The following is a 19945-nucleotide window of genomic DNA, read 5'->3' on the forward strand; positions in this document are numbered from 1 at the left end:
ACTTAGTAAAACACAGCGAGTCCATCAAATGCAAATGTGAATGAGAATTTACCGTGGAAGTTGAAGAGACCTCTACCTGCCACCCTCCCTCTCCTTCCCTCGCTTTTTTGCCTCCTGCTCTGTCTTCCCCTTCACAAGTGCAAGGTTACCTGGATTGCCCGGGAAGGAGACGTCTATTCAAAGTTATTGAATAGACGAACGGCCGAGCATGTACCAAGTCAAGTTATTGGATTACACAGGAAGCCAGAATCATCTAGATAGCCACGAAGGCAGCCCGGCCGCTGCGCGAGCGTGTCGCTGGCTCATTTGTAAGCCTTTCCAGATGTGGCAGCCGCGCGCGCTTGGCGGCGGTCCAGGAGGCCGCCTGCAGTCGGCGCTTCCCGGGCCGCAGTGCGAGCCGCAATGCCGGGATCCTGAGGGCGCAGGGCTCGCCGGCGGCTCGCCCCCGGGCCCGGCGCGCACGCAGCCCGGCCGCCCCGCGCAGCGACGGCCCGCAGCCGCCGGAGGACACCGGCGGGAGGAGAGCGGCATGGTCGCGACGCCAGGGCTGCGCTGAAGTCCCTGGCGGGTGGATGGGGGACCCCGAGGCCCACGTGATGGCTCGGCCCCTGAGAGCCCCTCTCCGGAGGTCCTTTAGCGATCACATCCGAGACTCCACGGCTAGAGCCCTGGATGTCATTTGGAAAAACACCAGAGACAGAAGGCTGGCAGGTGAGGGGCGAATGGGGGAGGGTGGGATGAGAGGTATTAAAAGGAAAACAGTTCCATACACGGACGCAGATATTAACTCGGATAATTAATGATCTCATCGGCTGGATAAAGTTCCTCCCTGCCGTGGCAATGATTTCCATCTCCCTTGCTCTGGTATTTAGCATTTCTGGGATGTTTTTTTCTCTAATGCCTCTCTGGTTTCTGGTCTGATTATTTCTAGATAAGGTTTTATGAGAGGTGTGGGGGGGGGGGGGGTTGTTTGTTTGTTTGTTTTTTTCTTTTAACCTTGGAAAGAGAATCAAGGTCGTTTTGAGTGTCAGGAAAGCAGTCGTGATGAACAGCTTCAGGCAGAAGCACGGAGCTCTGCTGTGCTGGTGGGAGTCCGCCGTGGGGCTGGTCTGGCCCGAGGTGGCCTGGTCCCTGCAAGAGAGGGGCCTGGAAGGGCTGTGTGTCAGTGGAGTAATGTGCCCTGCCCTGTGAGAGCCTGCTGGTATTTCCTCTGGCAGCCTGGAGCTGCTCTGAGTTCCAAGCGGGTGTCAGGTATGCTGGAGGCAGGCGTTTGAAATATAATAAAACACAAATACAGTGGTGCAATTCAAACGTACTTGGGCTCATGTGACACCAGCCAAATGGCAGACTGTGTTTTAAGGGGTACAGTAAAGAAACAGGAACTTCTGCCTGATCCTGGTATTAAGAATACGAATTGATATAATATAGCATTTTGCAATAAAATAATCTTCCTGAATTCAGGAAAGGTATCCTAGTCCTGTTTCATGGCTCCATGTTGTTTGCTCTGTAAGTCTCTGTATTGATATCATCTACGTGAGTGGGTCAGAAATGATATCATCTTAACCTTTTTGGTTAATCCAGTTGTTTTTCCTATCCGTAATAAGTTCTGAATTGTTAACAATACTACAAGTGGCCTCCAAGTGTCAACAGATTTCTGTGCTGTGTGTTATTGGCAAAAGGTCATTTGGCTTTCACCTAATAGCCCTGACATGACTTGAAGAGGGGAAATTTAAGGTTGGTGATTGTGATAAGACAGATTATGAAGATAACATGCTAGTTATATCCCCTTATAGGCTGTAAGCTTGTCCTAAATGCTCGTGAAAATCTTTCTCCTTGTTAAACCAGATAATATTGCCCAGTATAGGACAGAGTAAACAATGTCAAGTCTAATCAGAAAGTAAGAGAGAGAGAGAGCAAAAGATTTTAAATTTAACCATTTTATTATGGCTTTAGGATAAATCTTTAGCAAAAGATTTTAAATGTAACCATTTTATGATGGCTTTAGGATAAATCTTTAGCAAAAGATTTTAAATGTAACCATTTTATTATGGCTTTAGAAAAATAAAACCTTTAAGAAACCCAACATTCCAATAAGTTTTTTTTAAGCTGTGTTAATCTGGTGATAACAGTTTGCAATTGGCTAGAGGAAGTATAAGAACTAAGATATAAGAGTATAAAGTCTACAACTATAATTGGTTGGCCCTTTCAAAGCAAAAGTGTTTCCTTCATTGTTGTCTTATTTGACAAACCCATTGTCACAAATGGAAAGGTTCCACAAACAATGTCTTACTAAAGGTAACACAAAAATATCTTGTGGTTTGGTGTTTTGAGAGTAAGACTAAATCAAACATTCCTGCTTCCCCTTATATTTTCATAAATGATGAGGTTTTTGACAGCTATTGGCCTCCTAGAATAAGGATATTATCCCTGGAAAGTTGCTGCCTCTGTCTTGTCATTCGTGTGTGTGTGTGTGTGTGTGTGTGTGTGTGTGTGTGTATTTGCCTATGTGTGTATACACACACACACACACACACACACACACAGAGTCTCTATGTGGCCAAAAATGGAGCATCTTAAAGAAAAATAGCCACTTAAGGAAAAATAGTTACTTTTTATATGTGAGGGAAATTAAGCATTTCACAGCTCTAACAGCAAACGGGACTTTAGCTGTCTATGTCCACCCAAGAAAGAAATTCTTTATGTTGCATAGTTTTTCTTTTTCTTTTCTTTTTTTCTTTTTTTTTTTTTTTTTTTTTTTTTGATATATATTGACCTCTTAGGCAGTTTGCACAGTAGCAAATCCAGGTACTATACTTGAAAAGAAAGAATTTTGGCTACCACAACTGACTGATTACTGGGGACTTGGCCCTTTTCATGCCTCCCCTGTGCTTGGCGCATGGATCATGGCTCAATCAATGTTTGTCAGATGGAGACTGATTTGGGGCACATCCAAACCTCAAGAGCACTTACTTCTCTTGTTCCCCTCAAACTTCTCCTCTGCACCCAACCTTCCCACTGACCAAAGGCTAAATAATACTTGTCAATTATCCACAAAAAGTCACTTCTCTAAACACCAGATACAATCTCTACTGTGTATCATACCACTTTGCCCTCTGTTGCAGAATGGAGGGAAGTAGAAAGTCCAGATCTCCTGCTTCACTTTATGTTGTGAAATTAATGAAGTGTCATGTAAACAAGGTTTCGAAGCCTCTGAAGAAAATGCTTCTTTTAATACTACCTGAAATGTTATTTTCATGATGATCATTACTTTGATTACATTCATCAAGTTTCTCAAAAAGTAATCGGAGGCTTCAATTTCTTCCAGAGATTTAAAGTGTTTGGCCATGGGACAAAGTTTTAAGGTTCCTCGTTGGGTATTTTCTCTCTCAGTCAATCAATCAATCAATCTCTCTGTCTCGTGTGTGTGTGTGTGTGTGTGTGTGTGTGTGTGTGTGTGTATCTCCCTCTGTGTGTGTGTGTGCGCATGTGTGTATCTCCCCATCTCTGTGTGCATGTATCTCCCTCTGTCTCTTTGTCTCTCTGACACACAAATATACACACTCGATATAACTTAACAGTTCCTAGTTCTACTCTCCCAAATGATGTCCTGTGTATGAAAACCATCATTTACGTTTCCTTGCCTTAAAATCCTTATATATAAAATAGGGATTCTGCCTGTTATTTTTAAGGATCCCTGTCCCTATGTAAACAAAATACAGAATCGTTGCTGGGAAAAGACCTTCAAGCTGTAAGGGGTGATGGAACACACCGTCTTAATCGCATCCTCCTTCACATGGAATTGCCTTTTTCTGCCCAACCACAACCCACAGGGTTTCTCTTACTCCTGTTCTACCACCAAGCTCACAGGTACACAGTCTCTTTCCTGAAAGCAGAGGATGGCGTCTACTTTTCAGGGAATTGCAACTTTGAGGTTAACAGTGGTGATGGCGAGAGTCGACAGCCCTTCTCTGGACGAATTGTGCATCCGCCATAAACTCTTACGTGTCCTCTTGGCGCCTGTACTGCCTCCTCCCTCCCGTTGGGTACCCAGACTTCGTGCCTTTGTGGTGTATTTCATTCCTGAAGATCTGCTGCCCCTTAATCCTTTCAAATAGGGCTTCTTCGTCTTTTTTGTGCCAACGGGTCTTTTTTGCATCCTGGTGAAGCCTGCAGATCACATCTCAGAATGATATTTTTTGGTGTATAAATAAAACACGTAGAATTATGAAGGAAATCATTTATAGTAAAATATAGTTATCAAGGTATTCCAAACACAAAATTGTTGTGTGGTAATAGAAAACGAATGAATTGTATCATAGATGAAGATGTTTAAAATATAGGGAAGTAAATATAAATTAAATGTTTCTTAAAGATACCAGTGTGCAGATTGTTATCGTTAGTTAGAAAAAGACCATTAAACTGTGTAGTAGTCTCTGATTCATCTCCTTGTCACCAAACATTATAGATAGAATACTGGGGAGCAAAATCCACATCGGGGTCGGCAATGTGCAGACTTTTAACTCTACTGTTTGGTGGCTGAATGGGGCCAGCAACGATGTCATGCGAACATCTGTGGAAGTCGATTGCACAAAACCACAATCGTGTGTGATCTGGGGTGAGTGTGATAACTCCCAAAACTCTAGGGTAGGAATGAGTGTAAATGATATTTTGTGATAGCTGCACCAACTGTAATGTGATATGGAAAAGTCTGGTTTCTATTGGGGACAAAGTCACAGGGACAGCTAATGACATTGTGTGCGAGGCAGGGGGAGGTGACAGTTGGTCAACATTCATAATTGGAAGAAATGCCAAATTCCAGTTACAGTTTTGTGAAAATAAAAATGAAAATTTTCCTCATCCAAGTTAATGGACGTCCTGTTCTACCCTTAGACCCTGAATTAAGAATCCCTACCATATCCTCACTTTAGCTTCCAAGTACTTCCAGTCAAAAATTCTCCTAGACTGAAATGCTGGGCTCTCATACATGAGATGGCTGGAATTCCTTGATGTATATTCGACAAACTCCGCAAACAAGTTTGGACTGATGTGCCAATAAGACTGCCTCTAAGGAAAAATAAAAGACACTAATATTCAGACTAGAAAGAGATAGGGAAGCTAAAAGAAAAACCCAGATGACACACATGCACGTAACTTCATCGGTTTGCAAAGTGGAATGGAGAAATAGACCAAAAAGAAATTAAATAAATTGGCCTTCATTTCACGGAATCTAATAAGGTAAGAACAGCTCACATAGCGTAAATCACACTGATTGTTTAAAAAGTATTCAATATAGGGCACCTGGGTGGTTCAGTCAGTTGAGCATCCGATTTTGGCTCAGGCCACGCACGACCTCATGGTTTGTGGGTTCGAGCCTAGCATCGGACTCTGCTGTCAGTGCAGAGCCTGCTTCAGATCCTCTGTCCCCCCCCTTTTCCCCAGGAAAATTTAGGAAAATCTCAATCCAAGTGAGGTTCAATGGACATAGAATAAATTCAACATGAGGTTGGATCCCCTGGGGGATTCTGTTGACTGTTCAGTATCTTCTATCTTTTGTGAAAAAGAGTTTTACATTTCACCTGACTAGGTCTCCAATTCACTAGCAAAATGAAAGTCTGACGTGCTCTGTAGTACATTGGCTCCCAATTCAATGGGGCTTCAGGAATTCTGGCCCATTTCCCATGATGGGAAACCACAAACACTGACTCCTGTGAACTGTCTTCTGCTCATTGGTTCACAGAGGAAAGCAAGTAAGGGCATATTTAATGCCTTTTAACCAAGAGTGATGTATGCTTCAAAATATGCAGGTTCCTCTAGTAAACAAAGATTTCCCTGGATGCATGCAACGCTATGTTAACATTTTAAAGGGTTGGAGAGACAATCATTAATGGTGCTTCATGAGACCCTGTCACATTTCTGGAGGGTAGATGCAGCATGTATCTATTAAATTAGATATTACCATTCCAATAAAAGAGGAGCATGTTGATGTCAAGGTCGGCTCTGATGAGAGAAAACCTAATATATTGGCTCAGAGAGCTTGCTCTGACATCAGACTTCTGGGTTTGAATCCTGGCTCTTGCACTGGATAGCTTTGGGCAAGTCGGTCTGTTTCTTACCAATATAAAGAGGATGGTCATAGTACTTATGTCATAAAATTGTTTCAAAGATTAAATGAGCCACTGTGTAGAGTGCTTAGAGGAGTCACTGGCATATAGCGAAGCCAGAGTGAAACTCTATCAGTTTGGTTGTTATAACCCGACTTCCCTTTTCCCCATGCCCTATGTCCTTTGAAGTTTCAGCCTGCTAGCATGACATCACTATAATTTGTCTAAGCCTTTGGGGCAAAAATAGTTCAACCAGTCCAAAAATATAAAATGAAAGGTAAAATGTCAATGGCAAGGGGACTTTATTTCCTTACCTCTGGAAGAAAAAAACAAAAACAAAAACGAAAAATCTAACGATGACTTCTGTGCAGATCTTGCTGAATTGCAAAATGGAATGACTTGAGAATAATTGTTTTTGCACACTGATGAAGAAATCACTCCTTGCATGGCTTTGTCGGGCAACATATACAATATCTGAAAGTCTTCCCAAGCGAGTTGGGACCTGCTTTGAAAATTGCTATATAGATGGAGCCAAACATGGAATAGAGCACCAGCACGAGCAGGCTGGGGTTTCAAGCACGTGGCGCAGCTGCGGAATGGGAAAAAGTATGCTAAATGTCAAGGCTGCCACTTGAAAGGGATATTTGGGCCACCTCCCTTCCTGGAGCAAAACTTCTGCAACTTTCTTCATTTAAAATAGTATGTATAAGCTGTCTGAGTATTTTGCCAAAGGTCCTTATAACTATAATAACAAAATGTGCCCAAAGTCAAAGGCATGGTAGAAGGGATATATTATTTAGTTACAGGTATGCTTAAGGATCTGAAGCTATATCATAAAACCAAAACTTTATTTAAAAGAACATTTTACTGGAAGCTCTCTCTATTCCAGAGGAATTATTAAGGTATAGTTTGAAGTTAAACTTGTCATTGTATACGTTTTTCAATCTCTGATTATAGTCACTTGCTTTTAATAGTTATCGTTCTTTTTTTTTATTGAAGCCTAGTTGCACACAATGTTACATTAGTTTTAGGTGTACAACATAGTTATTCAACAACTCTTTTTGTTAGGCTGTGCTCCCCAGAAGTGTAGCTATACACTCTGTCACCATACAACACTATTACAATACCACTGGCTATATTCCCTATGCTGTACCTTTTCTCCCCATGACTTATTCATTCCGTAACTGGAAGCCTGTATCTCCCACTCCCCTTCACACATTTTGCTCATCACCCTGCCTCCAGCCATCTGGCAACCATCAAATTGGCCTCTGTATTTATGGGTCTGTTTCTATTTTTTGTTTACTCATTTGTTATGGGTTTTTTTTATTCTACATATAAGAGAAATCATATGGTATCTGTCTTTCTCTGACTTATTTCACTTAGCATTATACCCTAGATTCATCCATATTGTTGTAAAAGGCAAGATCTTATCCTTTTTTATGACTGAGTAATATTCCATTATATATATATGAATATACACATTTATATATGTATGTATATATGTATAATATATGTGTATGTGTGTGTATATATCTATACATATTATATGTGTGTGTATATATATATATATATATATATATATATATATATATATACACACCACATTTTCTTTATCCATTCATGTATGGATGGACACTTGGATTGCTTCTATATCTTGGCCTTTGTAAATAATGTTGTAGTAATCCTAAGAGTGCATGTCTTTTCAAATTAGTGTTTTCATTTTCTTTGGGTAAACACCCTGTTGTGGAATTATGGGATCATATAATATTTCTATTTTTAATTTTTTGAGGAACCTCCATATGTATTCTACAGTGACTGCACCAATTTACATCCCACCAACAATGCAGGAAGGTTCCCTTTTCTCCACATCCTAACTAACACTTGTTATTTCTTCTCTTTTTGAGACCAGCCATTCTAACAGGTGTGAGGTGATACTTCATTGTGGTTTTGATTGGCATTTCCCTGATGATTAGTGACGTTGAGCATCTTTTCATGTACCTTTTGGCCATCTGTGTGTCTTCTGTAACCTGTCATTCTTGAACAAAGATGATATACCATCCAGGAAGCACATGCTGGAATTATTTGTGTATGATGATGAGAGGAGTTTGCATTGATCCTCCTGTGCTCTTTCCCTGTTGCTTGTGAACAACCACCTAGGCTGAGAGCTCTAAAGGCATTGTCTTACTTAATCTTGAAAATAATCCAGAGAGGTATATGCTACTATTTTTATTCCCATTTAAGTATTTTTTTGGCATTACCTTAAAAATCTGTTAGTGAGTATCCATGCACAGAACTCAGAAACACCCAAATCTATCAGTCATTACCAACTAATCTCACAAATATTTATTGAGAGCCCATTGTATGCAAAACACTGTGCGAGGTAATGGTTGACAATAGGACAGATGCACTGTTGCCTGCCAGCCATGAATATGACACCTGAATTCTACCTTTGAACTCGAGAGGGGCCCTACATGGGAAAGTGAACTCCACTGTAGTGAGGAAGAATAAACAGTGTCTCTTAAACACTGAGGGCTGTCTAAAACTCATCACTGATTTGTTCTTTAAACCACTGATTCTCAGGGAGATGAGGGAAGACACACTGGTAAGGGACAGTATCAGAAAAAGCACATGCAGCTTTTAAAAATCTGCTCGATGGATTTATTGTTTTTAGAGTACAAACTGCGTCTTACAAAATGCTGAAGATAGAGAGGGGAAGCATGAGTGGGAGGGACGGGACAGGAGTACAAAGATTGTACTTCCAAAATGTCATGGAGCGATAACTTTAATCATTTTTTGAAGATGATATGCTGATGTTTTCCAAAGTTTAAGTATCCTAAAGTATAAAATATGTCACTGGCTAAAATAGGGTGCTCTTGTGATTCAGAAATCAGAATGAAAATTGGAAGTTGTACTTTAAATATCTCAATTTATGGCGGAGATCACTCTTAGATTTCAAAATACGTGGGCTGTAGAACTGAAATTGACTGTTGCAAGTCTTCTGTGATTCCACAGAATTTCTTAGGGAGTTGAACTGGAAACCAGGACATCTTCTTTTTTCCATCATAATTTGATGAATTTCCATCATAAGTTGAGATATCCATATTGCATTTTTAAAGGAAAAGAAAAATAATGATGGGTGGGTTGTATTAAAAATGTAACATAATTATTATATTATTAAATGTTACCAGTAACCAAAATTATGTTAGCTAAGCAATAAAAATAGTTAAGGAAATAGAATTCAATGATTAAATAGATAATTATAGCGAAGCTCTATAGAAGATGCTTCTATAGAAGCATCTATAGAAGATGATCTTTAAAAGTTCTAGTCCATTTTGGATCAGTGACATCCTAGAGTGCTTTTGAGTAGTTTGAAAATTAATGATCACCTATTCAGTGAGTTATTAATGAAATCCATGAGAAAATGACCAAAGAATATAAGAATTTACATGAATACTGCTTTTATTAGCTTTCACATTTGTAATTAAAGCATATTTTGAATAATGACAATATGTTCATGTATCGTGGCCTCATTTTCTCTTAGGGGTGATTTTACTAGTAATTCCAAAGAATCTAGTTAATTTCAGTTTCTCAGTGTGACCAGGTAGAGAGGCTCAAGGATGAAAGAAAGCAGGAAAGTTTTTAAGAATGAATGTTTCACTTTCAAATAAGAGGCTTAGAGAAAGAGAAAGTATGGGACATGGCTCAGACACTGAACAGTCAAGAAGGCAGACAAAACATCCATCCACTGATGCAAAGAGTAACAAAGAGGGGTTTTGTACTGGATGGGAATAATCTTTTATTAACTACAAATTAGCTAATATTGGTTGTGCCCTGACTATGTGATAGACAGAATGCTAGGAGGTAGAAAAGACGCAAAGGTAATAACTGTGTCTGAATTTCAGTAGTCTAGAGTCTATTTGGCAGGAAAAAGTGACCTACAGAGAAAACAAGATTCTAAGGCCTGATTCGACAGGTACCATAAGGTATTTGCTGACCAATCAGTACTGCCCTTCCCTCCCTCTCTCCCTGTCTCCTCTCTGCAGCATCAATTCACCTCTGGTCCAAATGTATTATAACAATAGGATATCCACACTGTTTTATCACCACTTGCTTTTCTGTACGGTGTTAGACTCATGCTCATTTGCACTCGAGTGAACATTATTTTTACATTAAAATTTCCTTGACACAACTACCTTTTAAAGTGAAAATTATCAGGACGCCTGGGTGTCTCAGTCGGTTGATCATCCGACGTCAGCTCAGGCCATGGTCTCTCGGTTCATGTGTTCGAGCCCCATATAGGGTTCGTTGCTGTCAGTGCAGAGCCTGCTTGGGATCCTCTGTCCTCCTCTCTGTGGGCCCCTTCACTGCTTGTGCATGCATGCACGTGTGTGTGCATTCTTTCTCTCAAAAATAAACATGAAAAGAATTAAAAAGTCATGGCTATCACTTTTTCGCTATTGCTCACGGCAATGGAAGCATTTGAATCATTGCAGGAAAGAGTCTCTGTGCCTCTATGAGGATGTGTTAGTAGTGACGCGTGTGTGCATGCACATGCCAGGAGGGTGGTGTGAAGGTAAATATGGGCATTTCAGGTTGAAGTTGTTTTGCAGAGTAGCATTGGTACTTTCAGTCAGGTAAGTTTTTTGGATGTCCCTCAGTGTTTGAAGAACTGAGAGACACTGAGTCTAGTAACTGGACTGACTCACCAAGTTGCTCCCTCCACTGAATCAAACTTTAAAAAACCAAACAAAACGTGAAGTACTCCACTATGATTTTACTCCACTTTACCTTAGGAAGCAGTAAGGTTTGCCCTCTTAGAAACAGTCATTGACCTACATCTTGCATTTAGCATTAACTCAAATGTGTTCCAGATCTAAAGTTCCATAAAGACTCGTGAGTGGCAGCCAAAAAGCAGAGAGCGCAAAGAAGGCATTTTTGTGATTGCCAGGATTCAGACCCTGACTACTGATTATTTGACAGTAAAAATATCTTCATGTTGAATTTGATCCTCCATAGCAGGACTTTCTAATCAGTAAATTATTTCAGTCAAAAACTGAAACACTCTCAATAAAAAACAAATTAGTGACTTCTAGACAAAACCACCAAGACCTAGTGAAAAAACATGTCATATTACTGCTTGGTAAAATCTTGCTTGGGGATCTCTGAACATTCTGATGCCATATATATATATATATATATATCACTTTTCTCTCTCTGTCTTTTTTCAGGCATTTATTGACAGGAGCACATGTAGGCAATTTCAAACACATGCAAGTACACACACACACACACACACACACACACACACACACACTCACATGCCTCAGGAAGCCATAACTTCAAGGAACTCCTCCATAAAAGATTGAGGATTCCTGATTTACAGGATGCTGATGTGAAAGTCACAAGGTAGCATGTGGTTGTTGACGACTTGGGGTGGAGGTAGGAGCTCAGCACATTTAATGATGTCTAGACTTTGTTTTATCTTGCAGATTTTTTGTGACATAGTTAGCTTTTTGCAGACCACTCTCAAATCACTGACTCAGCATTCAGTGTGGTTCTGTTTATCACGATCCATCATCTCTAATCTGGCTTTGAATAGCAGGATGTTGTAGGTCCAGATTGAAGTGTGACCTCTGAACGTTTTCTATTCATGCTTGATTACTATACGCTAGAGGTCTAGACAGTGTTATTGGTTTCTCACCAACATAAACATCTGGCAGGAAAAAAAAAAAAAAACTAAACTAGATGAGTAAGAGCATTCCTAATCTACCTTATAATATGCTGTATTTAAAATAAAACTTTTTATTTATTTATTTATTTTTTTTTTTTTAATCTTTTTTCAACGTTTTTTATTTATTTTTGGGACAGAGAGAGACAGAGCATGAACGGGGGAGGGGCAGAGAGAGAGGGAGACACAGAATCGGAAACAGGCTCCAGGCTCCGAGCCATCGGCCCAGAGCCTGACGCGGGGCTCGAACTCACGGACCGCGAGATCGTGACCTGGCTGAAGTCGGACGCTTAACCGACTGCGCCACCCAGGCGCCCCTAAAACTTTTTTTTTAAATGAAGCCCATCTCAGGTTGAAAAGGATGTCATCAAACATATGGTTTTTCAACTCTGATAAGACAGTCTTTGGACTATAATTTTTCACTGATGAAAACAAGTTTGAACATGTAATTGCCGAGTGCGGTAGAAACATCTTTCCTTTGTGCTTTAAAAGAAGCTAGAATTTCATTTAGGGAATTCCAGCCAAATGAAATTCGCACATGCATGTTGACTCATGCGTAGCTTGTGGATGGACAGATGAGATGACAAACCAGTGGGGATGGGGAAGAGAGATGATGGGGCCAAACCCACAGCAATGTGGGGATGTGTGTAATATCAGATCTTCTCAAGTTTTATTTTACATGGGTTGATTATCATGTTCTAAGAGTTATTAGTTGTATTGAATCTATGTATATGAATCTATTGAATTTAAGAGCCAGAATGCACCAGAGTAAAGTACCATGACACTGAATCACAGGGGGAAACTGAGGCCCTTCCTTTATGCTGGGGCTGCAGACCACACCCAACCAAATACCAACAAAACATGCTGGCAGTAAGGACCACCAGGTTGGAGAATATAGACGGATGACAAGACAACCCAAAACGTTTGCTTCACTCTTGCCTCTGTATACAGGTAGAACATACAACAATATTGGGAAAATAAGGCTGGGAAGTTTATACTTAGATATTATAAATTTATGAAATGTACATTCAGTAACCAATTGCAATTTATATGCACGAGTTTGCATAATTTTAAGCTTATTTGTTTTCATTCTTTTTTCTTTCTTTTTTTGGTAGGGTACAAAAGGAAGATAGAGAAACGTTTCCTCTATTCCTTCAGTTTTGGGGTTTGTTTGTTTTTTTTTTTGATGCATTGATTATTTAGAACCCGAGACTGTGTTTCCAACCAAAGCTCTCTGGCGCAGCATAATCATTGCACAACCAAAGATAAACACAGAGGGTAAACTTCAGAAAAATTATTTCAAAATAGTGCCTGAAAATCTATTGTAATAGATGCCCTTTGCACCATTTAAGATAATAACAACAGTCTGTGACCGGGCCCTCTGTACATACCCCAAGGATTAACCAGCACATCAGAACCAAGCTTAAGAGTCTGGGGAAAGGGGGAAATAAAAGTTTAATTTTTAAAAAAAGAAAGAATGAAAGGAAAAAAGAACACGTGGTCTGGGAAGGGCATTAACAGGGAGGTGAGGGCAAACCGCTGCTTGCTGATGCTGCCCTCTTGGAGACAGGACAATTGAATCTAAGCCACACACCCACCTCCTCAGTCACCACCACACACATTCCAAGCTCCCATTCTTGTGAGGCCAGTTCACAGAAAATGTTTTTATTTCTGTGACCCTGAGCACTACTCCTATTTTGCTGTGTAAAGATTCCCCGAGTGAACCCTCATGGCCTTATGTGATTAATCCCTACCACCAGCCCACACATACCCCAACTCTCAAACTTCTTTGTGATTATCTGCTCTTTTTCTTTACTTACCTTGTACTTAAGTGAGATACTGAGTTTAATCAGCTCACAATGCATAATTTCTCCTTGTATGTAAGCTTTCTTTTCTTTGTTCCATATTTTTCTCCCTATTCTGACTTAAATATTTTAACTGATTACTAAAAGACCATTACTTGAGCTCTCTACATAAAAGTGCATGTTTTCACATCACGGTAACTTACGCAATGTCTCTGTTTTTATATGGAGTCTAAGAAAATGGTGTTTGACAACTTTTATTAGGATAGCAAAAAGCTGACCCCAGTACCATGTACCAATGGAGTTCTAAGGTCAAAAGCCAAGTGCTTTTAATAACTTTTTAAGAGTAGGTAATCATTGCTCACTTTGAAAACTGAAGCATGTACTAATTGCTTTTGTAAAACGAAGGTGATGTTGCTATAGCTAATGGTCCATGCACCCATACCCTGGGAAATCTGATCCCGGTATTTCATGTGACTTAAGTTGCTGTTTTCATAACACACTCATTGCTTTTTGATTCGATATAGTTTGGATAACATTTGAAATTGGTATCTTTGCTTTCTAAAAACCTTTTCTCTAAAACTATCTTTAGATATGTTATCAATTAACTGGTAGCAATATTACCTTTATTAAATATTTTAGACATACAAGAAACCCATGTATCAACCACTTAAGTAAGAAAAAAAATTAAAGTTACTATTTTAAAATAGAAAATGTAAAATTACTGTGTGCCCCTCCTGGATCATATTTCCCTCCTTCATCCTCCCAACTCCCCCTGCAATTCTCCAATCCTGAACTTCGTGTTGAATCATTCTCTTATTACGTGTTCTTATTACATATTTAAGTAACCTAAGGCATTATTAATTATTGTTTTGCACATTTAAAGTCTGAAGTGGTACCATACTGCAGTATCCTTCTGCAACTAACTTTGCTCAAAATGATATTTTTGACATTTATTCATGCTAAAACATAAAGATCATTTATTCTTACTTGCTGGTATGTAAATATGTCATGATCTATATATCTATTATCCTCTTGAGAGGCATTTAGATTGTTTCCAGTTATATGCTATTACAGGCATCTGTTATTAGTGGTACTATTGCTCATACCTCCATGTACATATGTATAGAAGTTTCTGTATGGAAGAGTAATTCATCTAAGGAGAGAACTTCATATTCTAACATATGCACATCTTACATAGCCAAATTGTTCAACACGTTTTATGCACCCACCAATGATACATAATACCCAATATAGAAGAGAATTTATCAAATGCTATAAAAGTCATAGAATATTTACTTTGAAAAACATAAAAATGTAAATGGTATAGGTAATATAGGAAGAGTCAATTTTATATATATGTGAAAAAATATATGCATATATACATACATATATATGTATACATATATTTGTATACAGATAATAAGTTTATGTATGTATATCATATATATAATTGTATCATGAAGAATTTTTACATTTTAATAGAATTAAGCAAAGACTAGATGAGTAAGGTTTGGAATGAAGGTTATAAATAATGTTTCATTTTAGTGCGTTTTTTTGCGTAGGTCAGCTAAAATGTAACTAAGTACCTGTTTAAAGGTGATAATAAAGAACATGTGGAATATATATACACACAATGAAATATTATTCATCCATAAAAATGAATGAAATCTTGCCATTTACAACAATATGGATGGCACTAGAGTAAGATGCTATGTGAAATAAATCAGAGAAAGACAAATACCACATGATTTCACTCAGATGTGGAATTTAAGAAACCAAACAAGGAAAGAGAGAGAGAGAGACAAACCAAGGAACAGACTCTTAATTACAGAGGACAAACTTGATGGTGAACAGAGGGGAAGTGTGGGTAGGATGGGGGGGGTGAAATAGGCGGTGGGGATTAAGGAGTGTATTTTTCACAGTGAGCAAAGGGTGATGTATATGGAAATGCTGAATCACTACATTGCACGCCTGAAACTAATATAACACTGTATGTTAACTATTCTGGAATTTAACGTTTTTTTAAAGGTGATAATAAACTAAGTTCATTTTTGCCATTCTGAGCCCGTATTTGGGTACAAATGCATCAGAGGTAGGTGATTAGAATAGAAAATGGAAAGAAAGTCTATCTAAGAATTAGAGGAAGTGAAAATAATCTGATTCAGGGATAAACATCCTCCCAATGACCTATATTAAGAAACACTTAGAGGGGCGCCTGGGTGGCTCAGTCGATCGAGTGTCCGACTTTGGCTTAGGTCATGGTCTCGCGGTCTGTGGGTTCAAGCCCCGTGTCGGGCTCTGTGCTGACAGCTCAGAGTCTGGAGCCTGCTTCGGATTCTGTGTCTCCCTCTCTCTCTGCCCCTCCCCTGCTCATGCTTTGTCTCTCTCTCTCTGTCAAAAATAAATAAACATTAAAAATTTAAAAAAAATAAACAGAAAAATATCTACAGGATACCTCCTCCCCCCACACACAAATCCCTTGAAGGCTTCCAGGAAGACCAAGGGTTTTCTGGAACTAAGTATGAAAATCTGGCATAGGGGACCAACTATTTGAATGTCATTGAAAAATGACTGTGTCCTCAAACAAATAATTATCTTCAAGTGGAGGAAGTATTAATTTGCAAAAATTAATTAATCTATAAGTGTAGATTGTCTTTTTTAATTCTATTCTATCAAAGGAGTAAATAGTGACACTTTATTTTTTAAATGTCTTTTATGAGAAAAGCATCATGTTTTAAAATTATGTGCATGTTAAAAACCCATGTCTCCACGTAAACATTTTCCCAGAGAGATATTTAACCAACGATAATTATTCAGTTATGAATAAACTACGGAACACGGACATGGAGACCTCTGCACTTGTGTTCATCCATCCACCTAGCAGTCTTTCCTGTCGCCATATGGATAAGTTGGGAGCAACACACTAGATTGTGTTGGGAAGGTATCTGTTGTCATCTTAAAACTGGGGATATAATCACCCCCTTACAGTTGCCTGGCAATTTTGATGAGTTTAGTTTCTTCAGTTAAATAATCTCTTTTCATTTTACTAAGGTGACCACAAGTCATTTCATGTCCAAAAGGTCATAAGCCATACTTTGTAAAACGTGTGTTGATTTTCATCATCATATGATTATCCTCCTAATTTTAATGCCTTTTATCATTTCTCACGGAATATATTCCCCTCAAGTAATTCTTTAAATTCTTTCTCTTCTTTTCTTCAAAATATAAACCACTTTCCCTTCTCTGTAGTCTCCTAATTTCAGTTTGAACTTCTCTCTGATGACCATCACTTCTGTACCTCATTTACTTATTCAGTCACAATCACTGTCGGCATTATTAAGATTTTTAGCACACCTGACATGATTGACATTTAGAATGAACATTGTCTTCCAAGGAAGTAGCGCCCAAGAGGAGACGGAGAAAAACTTGTAGCAAGAGTTTTTAAGCCCCCTTTTTCTTCAGACTCAGAAATAATGTGAGGTTGAAGGGTTTGTTTAATTTAATTAGTTAATTAATTAATTAGTTGTATATATAATATAATTCCAGTGTAATTAACATACAGTGATATATTAGTTTCAGGTGTAAAATAGAGTGATTTGACAATTCTATGTATTACTCAGTGATCATCATCATAAGTGTACTCTTAATGCCCATCTCCTAATTCACCCATCCCCCCACCCACCTCCCCTCTGATAAACCGCCAATTTGTTCTCTATAGAGTCTGTTGTTTTGTTTTTTTCTTTGCTCATTTGTTTTTTAAATTCCACATATGAGTAAAATCATATGGTATTTGTCTTTCGCTAACTGACTTATTTCACTTTGCATTATACTCTCTGGATCCTTCCATGTTGTTACAAATGGCAAGGTTTCATTCTTTTTTATGGCTGAGTAATATTGCAATATATATATATATATATATATATATATATATATATATATATACATATATATACACACACACACACACATATATATGCATACATACACACACACACACACACACACACACACACATAAGCATATATATATTTATATGCCACATCTTCGTATCCATTCATCTTTGGATGAACACTTAGGTTGCTAACATATTTTAGCTATTGTAAATAATGCTGCAATATACATAGGGGTGCAAATGTACTTTCAAATTAGTGTTTTCATATTCTTTGGGTAGAATTACTATATCATACAGTCATTCTATTTTTATTGAGGAACCCCTATACTGTTTTCCACAATGGCTGCCCCAGTTTGCATTCCCAGGCAGTGCATCAGGGGTTCCTTTTCTCCACATCCTCCCCACCACTAGTTTCTTGTGTTTTTTATTTTAGCCATTCTGACAGGTGTGAGTTGGTATCTCATTGTGGTTTTGATTTGTATTTCCCTGATCATGAGTGATGTTGAGCATCTTTTCATGTGTCTGTTAGCCATCTGCATGTATCCTTTGGAGAAATATCTGATCATGTCTTCTGCCCATTTTTTAGTTGGATTGTTTTGGGGGTTTTTTTGGTGTTGGGTTGCATAAGTTCTTAATATATTTTGGATACTAACCCCTTATCAAACATATAATTTGCAAATATCTTCTCCCATTCAGTAGATTATCTTTTTGTTTATTGATTACTGTGCAGAAGCTTTTTATTTTGATGTATCCTAATAGTGTATTTTTGCTTTTGTTCACCTAGCCTCAGGAGACATATCTAGAAAAATGTTGCCACAGCCAGTGTCAGAGAAACTATTGTCTCTTCATTCTTCTAGAATTTTTATGGTTTCAGGTCTCACATTTAGGCCCTTAATCCATTTGAGTTTATTTTATTTTATTGTATTTTAGTGTTTTTATGTAGTTTTGAAGGAGAGAGAGAGACAGAGCATGAACGGGGGAGGAGCAGAGAGAGAGGGAGACACAGAATCTGAAGCAGGCTCCAGGCTCTGAGCTGTCAGCACAGAGCCCGATGCAGGGCTCGAACCCACGAACTGTGAGATCATGATCTGAGCCAAAGTCGGACACTTAATCAACTGAGCCACCCAGGCACCCCCATTTGAGTTTATTTGTATGTACAGTGTAAGAAAGTGGTCCAGTTTCATTCTTTTGCATGTAGCCATCCAGTTTTCCCAACACCGTTGGCTGAAGAGACTATTTTTTTCCCATGGGATAATCTTGCCTCCTTTGTCATAGATTAAAAGATTGAAGTTTTTCCTCAACTTCTTGATACCTAATTTTAACTGGACTCCTAACATGCAGTGCTAGCCTCTGATCAGTTTTCCTTGCATTGTTGTTTAATGCTTGCCTGACGCGATGAAGTAGATTCTGTTATGAGCCTTGTCTTACAAATGAGGAAACATGTCCAGGGATGTTAAGTAACTTGCCAAAAATCACTTGATACGTCCAAAATTGAGCTCCTTCACTTTCCCATATGACTTGTCTTTTTCATATCAGTTCATGGCAGTCATGTTTGACTCCTCTCTTCTTTCACACCCCACCTTCCTTCCATCAGCCAATCATGTCAGCTCTCCCTGCAAAATACGTGGAAAATCCGGCCACTTGGCACCACTCTCACTGCTACCACCCTGGACCAGGCTACCATCACCTTGAACCTGTATCCTTCACTGCCTCTTAACTGCCCTCCCCACTCCTACCCTTGCCCCCTCCTATAATTTCTTTCCAATGTGGCAACCAGAGTGCTGTTTTTAGACATAAATCATGTCCTGTCACTCCTCACCCGAAGACCCTCCAGTATCTTTCCCTCACATTCAGAATAAAATCCCTTCTATGGTCAAGAAATCCTTGCCTGACCCGGACCTGCCTGCCTCTCCTTCTTTACCTTATATTCCTTCCCCAAGTCACTCCACTCCATGCTCTTTGGCCTCTTTGCTGTTCCGTGGCAATTGCTGTTCACTCATTCTGAAAAACTCTTTCCTTAGATAGTCACTTGGCTTTCTCCTTCACTCATGCAGGTATTCACTAAAATATTACCTCTACTGAAAGGACTTTCTGGATCACTTTATTAAAATCAAATTCTCCTATCAACCAGTTGCCATCCATTTATCCTAGAATGTTATATATGCTTGTTTATTGTCTGTCTCTCCCTCTAGAATCAAAGCTTCTCCTTGAGGCCAGGAACTTAGTATTGTACACCTAGGAATTCCTAGTGCTTCAAACAGTGCCTGACACACAAACATTTGTGGAGTGATTTCGACCAAATGAACACACACATACTGCCAATGCAGAAATGTGTAAGTGAATATCATATGTGAAAATGCACAAGTACGTTTTGTGCAGGACCAACTAAAAGGAAAACTAGATTTCGGGGAGTAGATGC

General features: G+C 39.0%; 1 protein-coding gene across 8 annotated transcripts in view; it reads left to right on the top strand.

Annotated features, from left to right (window-relative positions):
- Positions 1-19945, top strand: part of DLC1 (DLC1 Rho GTPase activating protein) — a 564853-nt gene that overhangs the window by 377293 nt on the left and 167615 nt on the right. The window contains exon 1 of one of the 8 annotated variants that reach the window (XM_058720129.1): positions 456-711. The exons of the other annotated variants lie outside the window; for them this stretch is intronic. Within the exon in view, the coding sequence (XP_058576112.1) occupies positions 573-711 (139 nt within the window). The 5' untranslated portion in view covers positions 456-572. Of the gene's footprint in view, positions 1-455; positions 712-19945 lie in introns of those variants that run through there. 8 annotated transcript variants of the gene reach the window in all.

The sequence above is a fragment of the Neofelis nebulosa genome, chromosome 3 (assembly GCF_028018385.1).
Source record: "Neofelis nebulosa isolate mNeoNeb1 chromosome 3, mNeoNeb1.pri, whole genome shotgun sequence".
Lineage (NCBI taxonomy): Eukaryota > Metazoa > Chordata > Mammalia > Carnivora > Felidae > Neofelis > Neofelis nebulosa.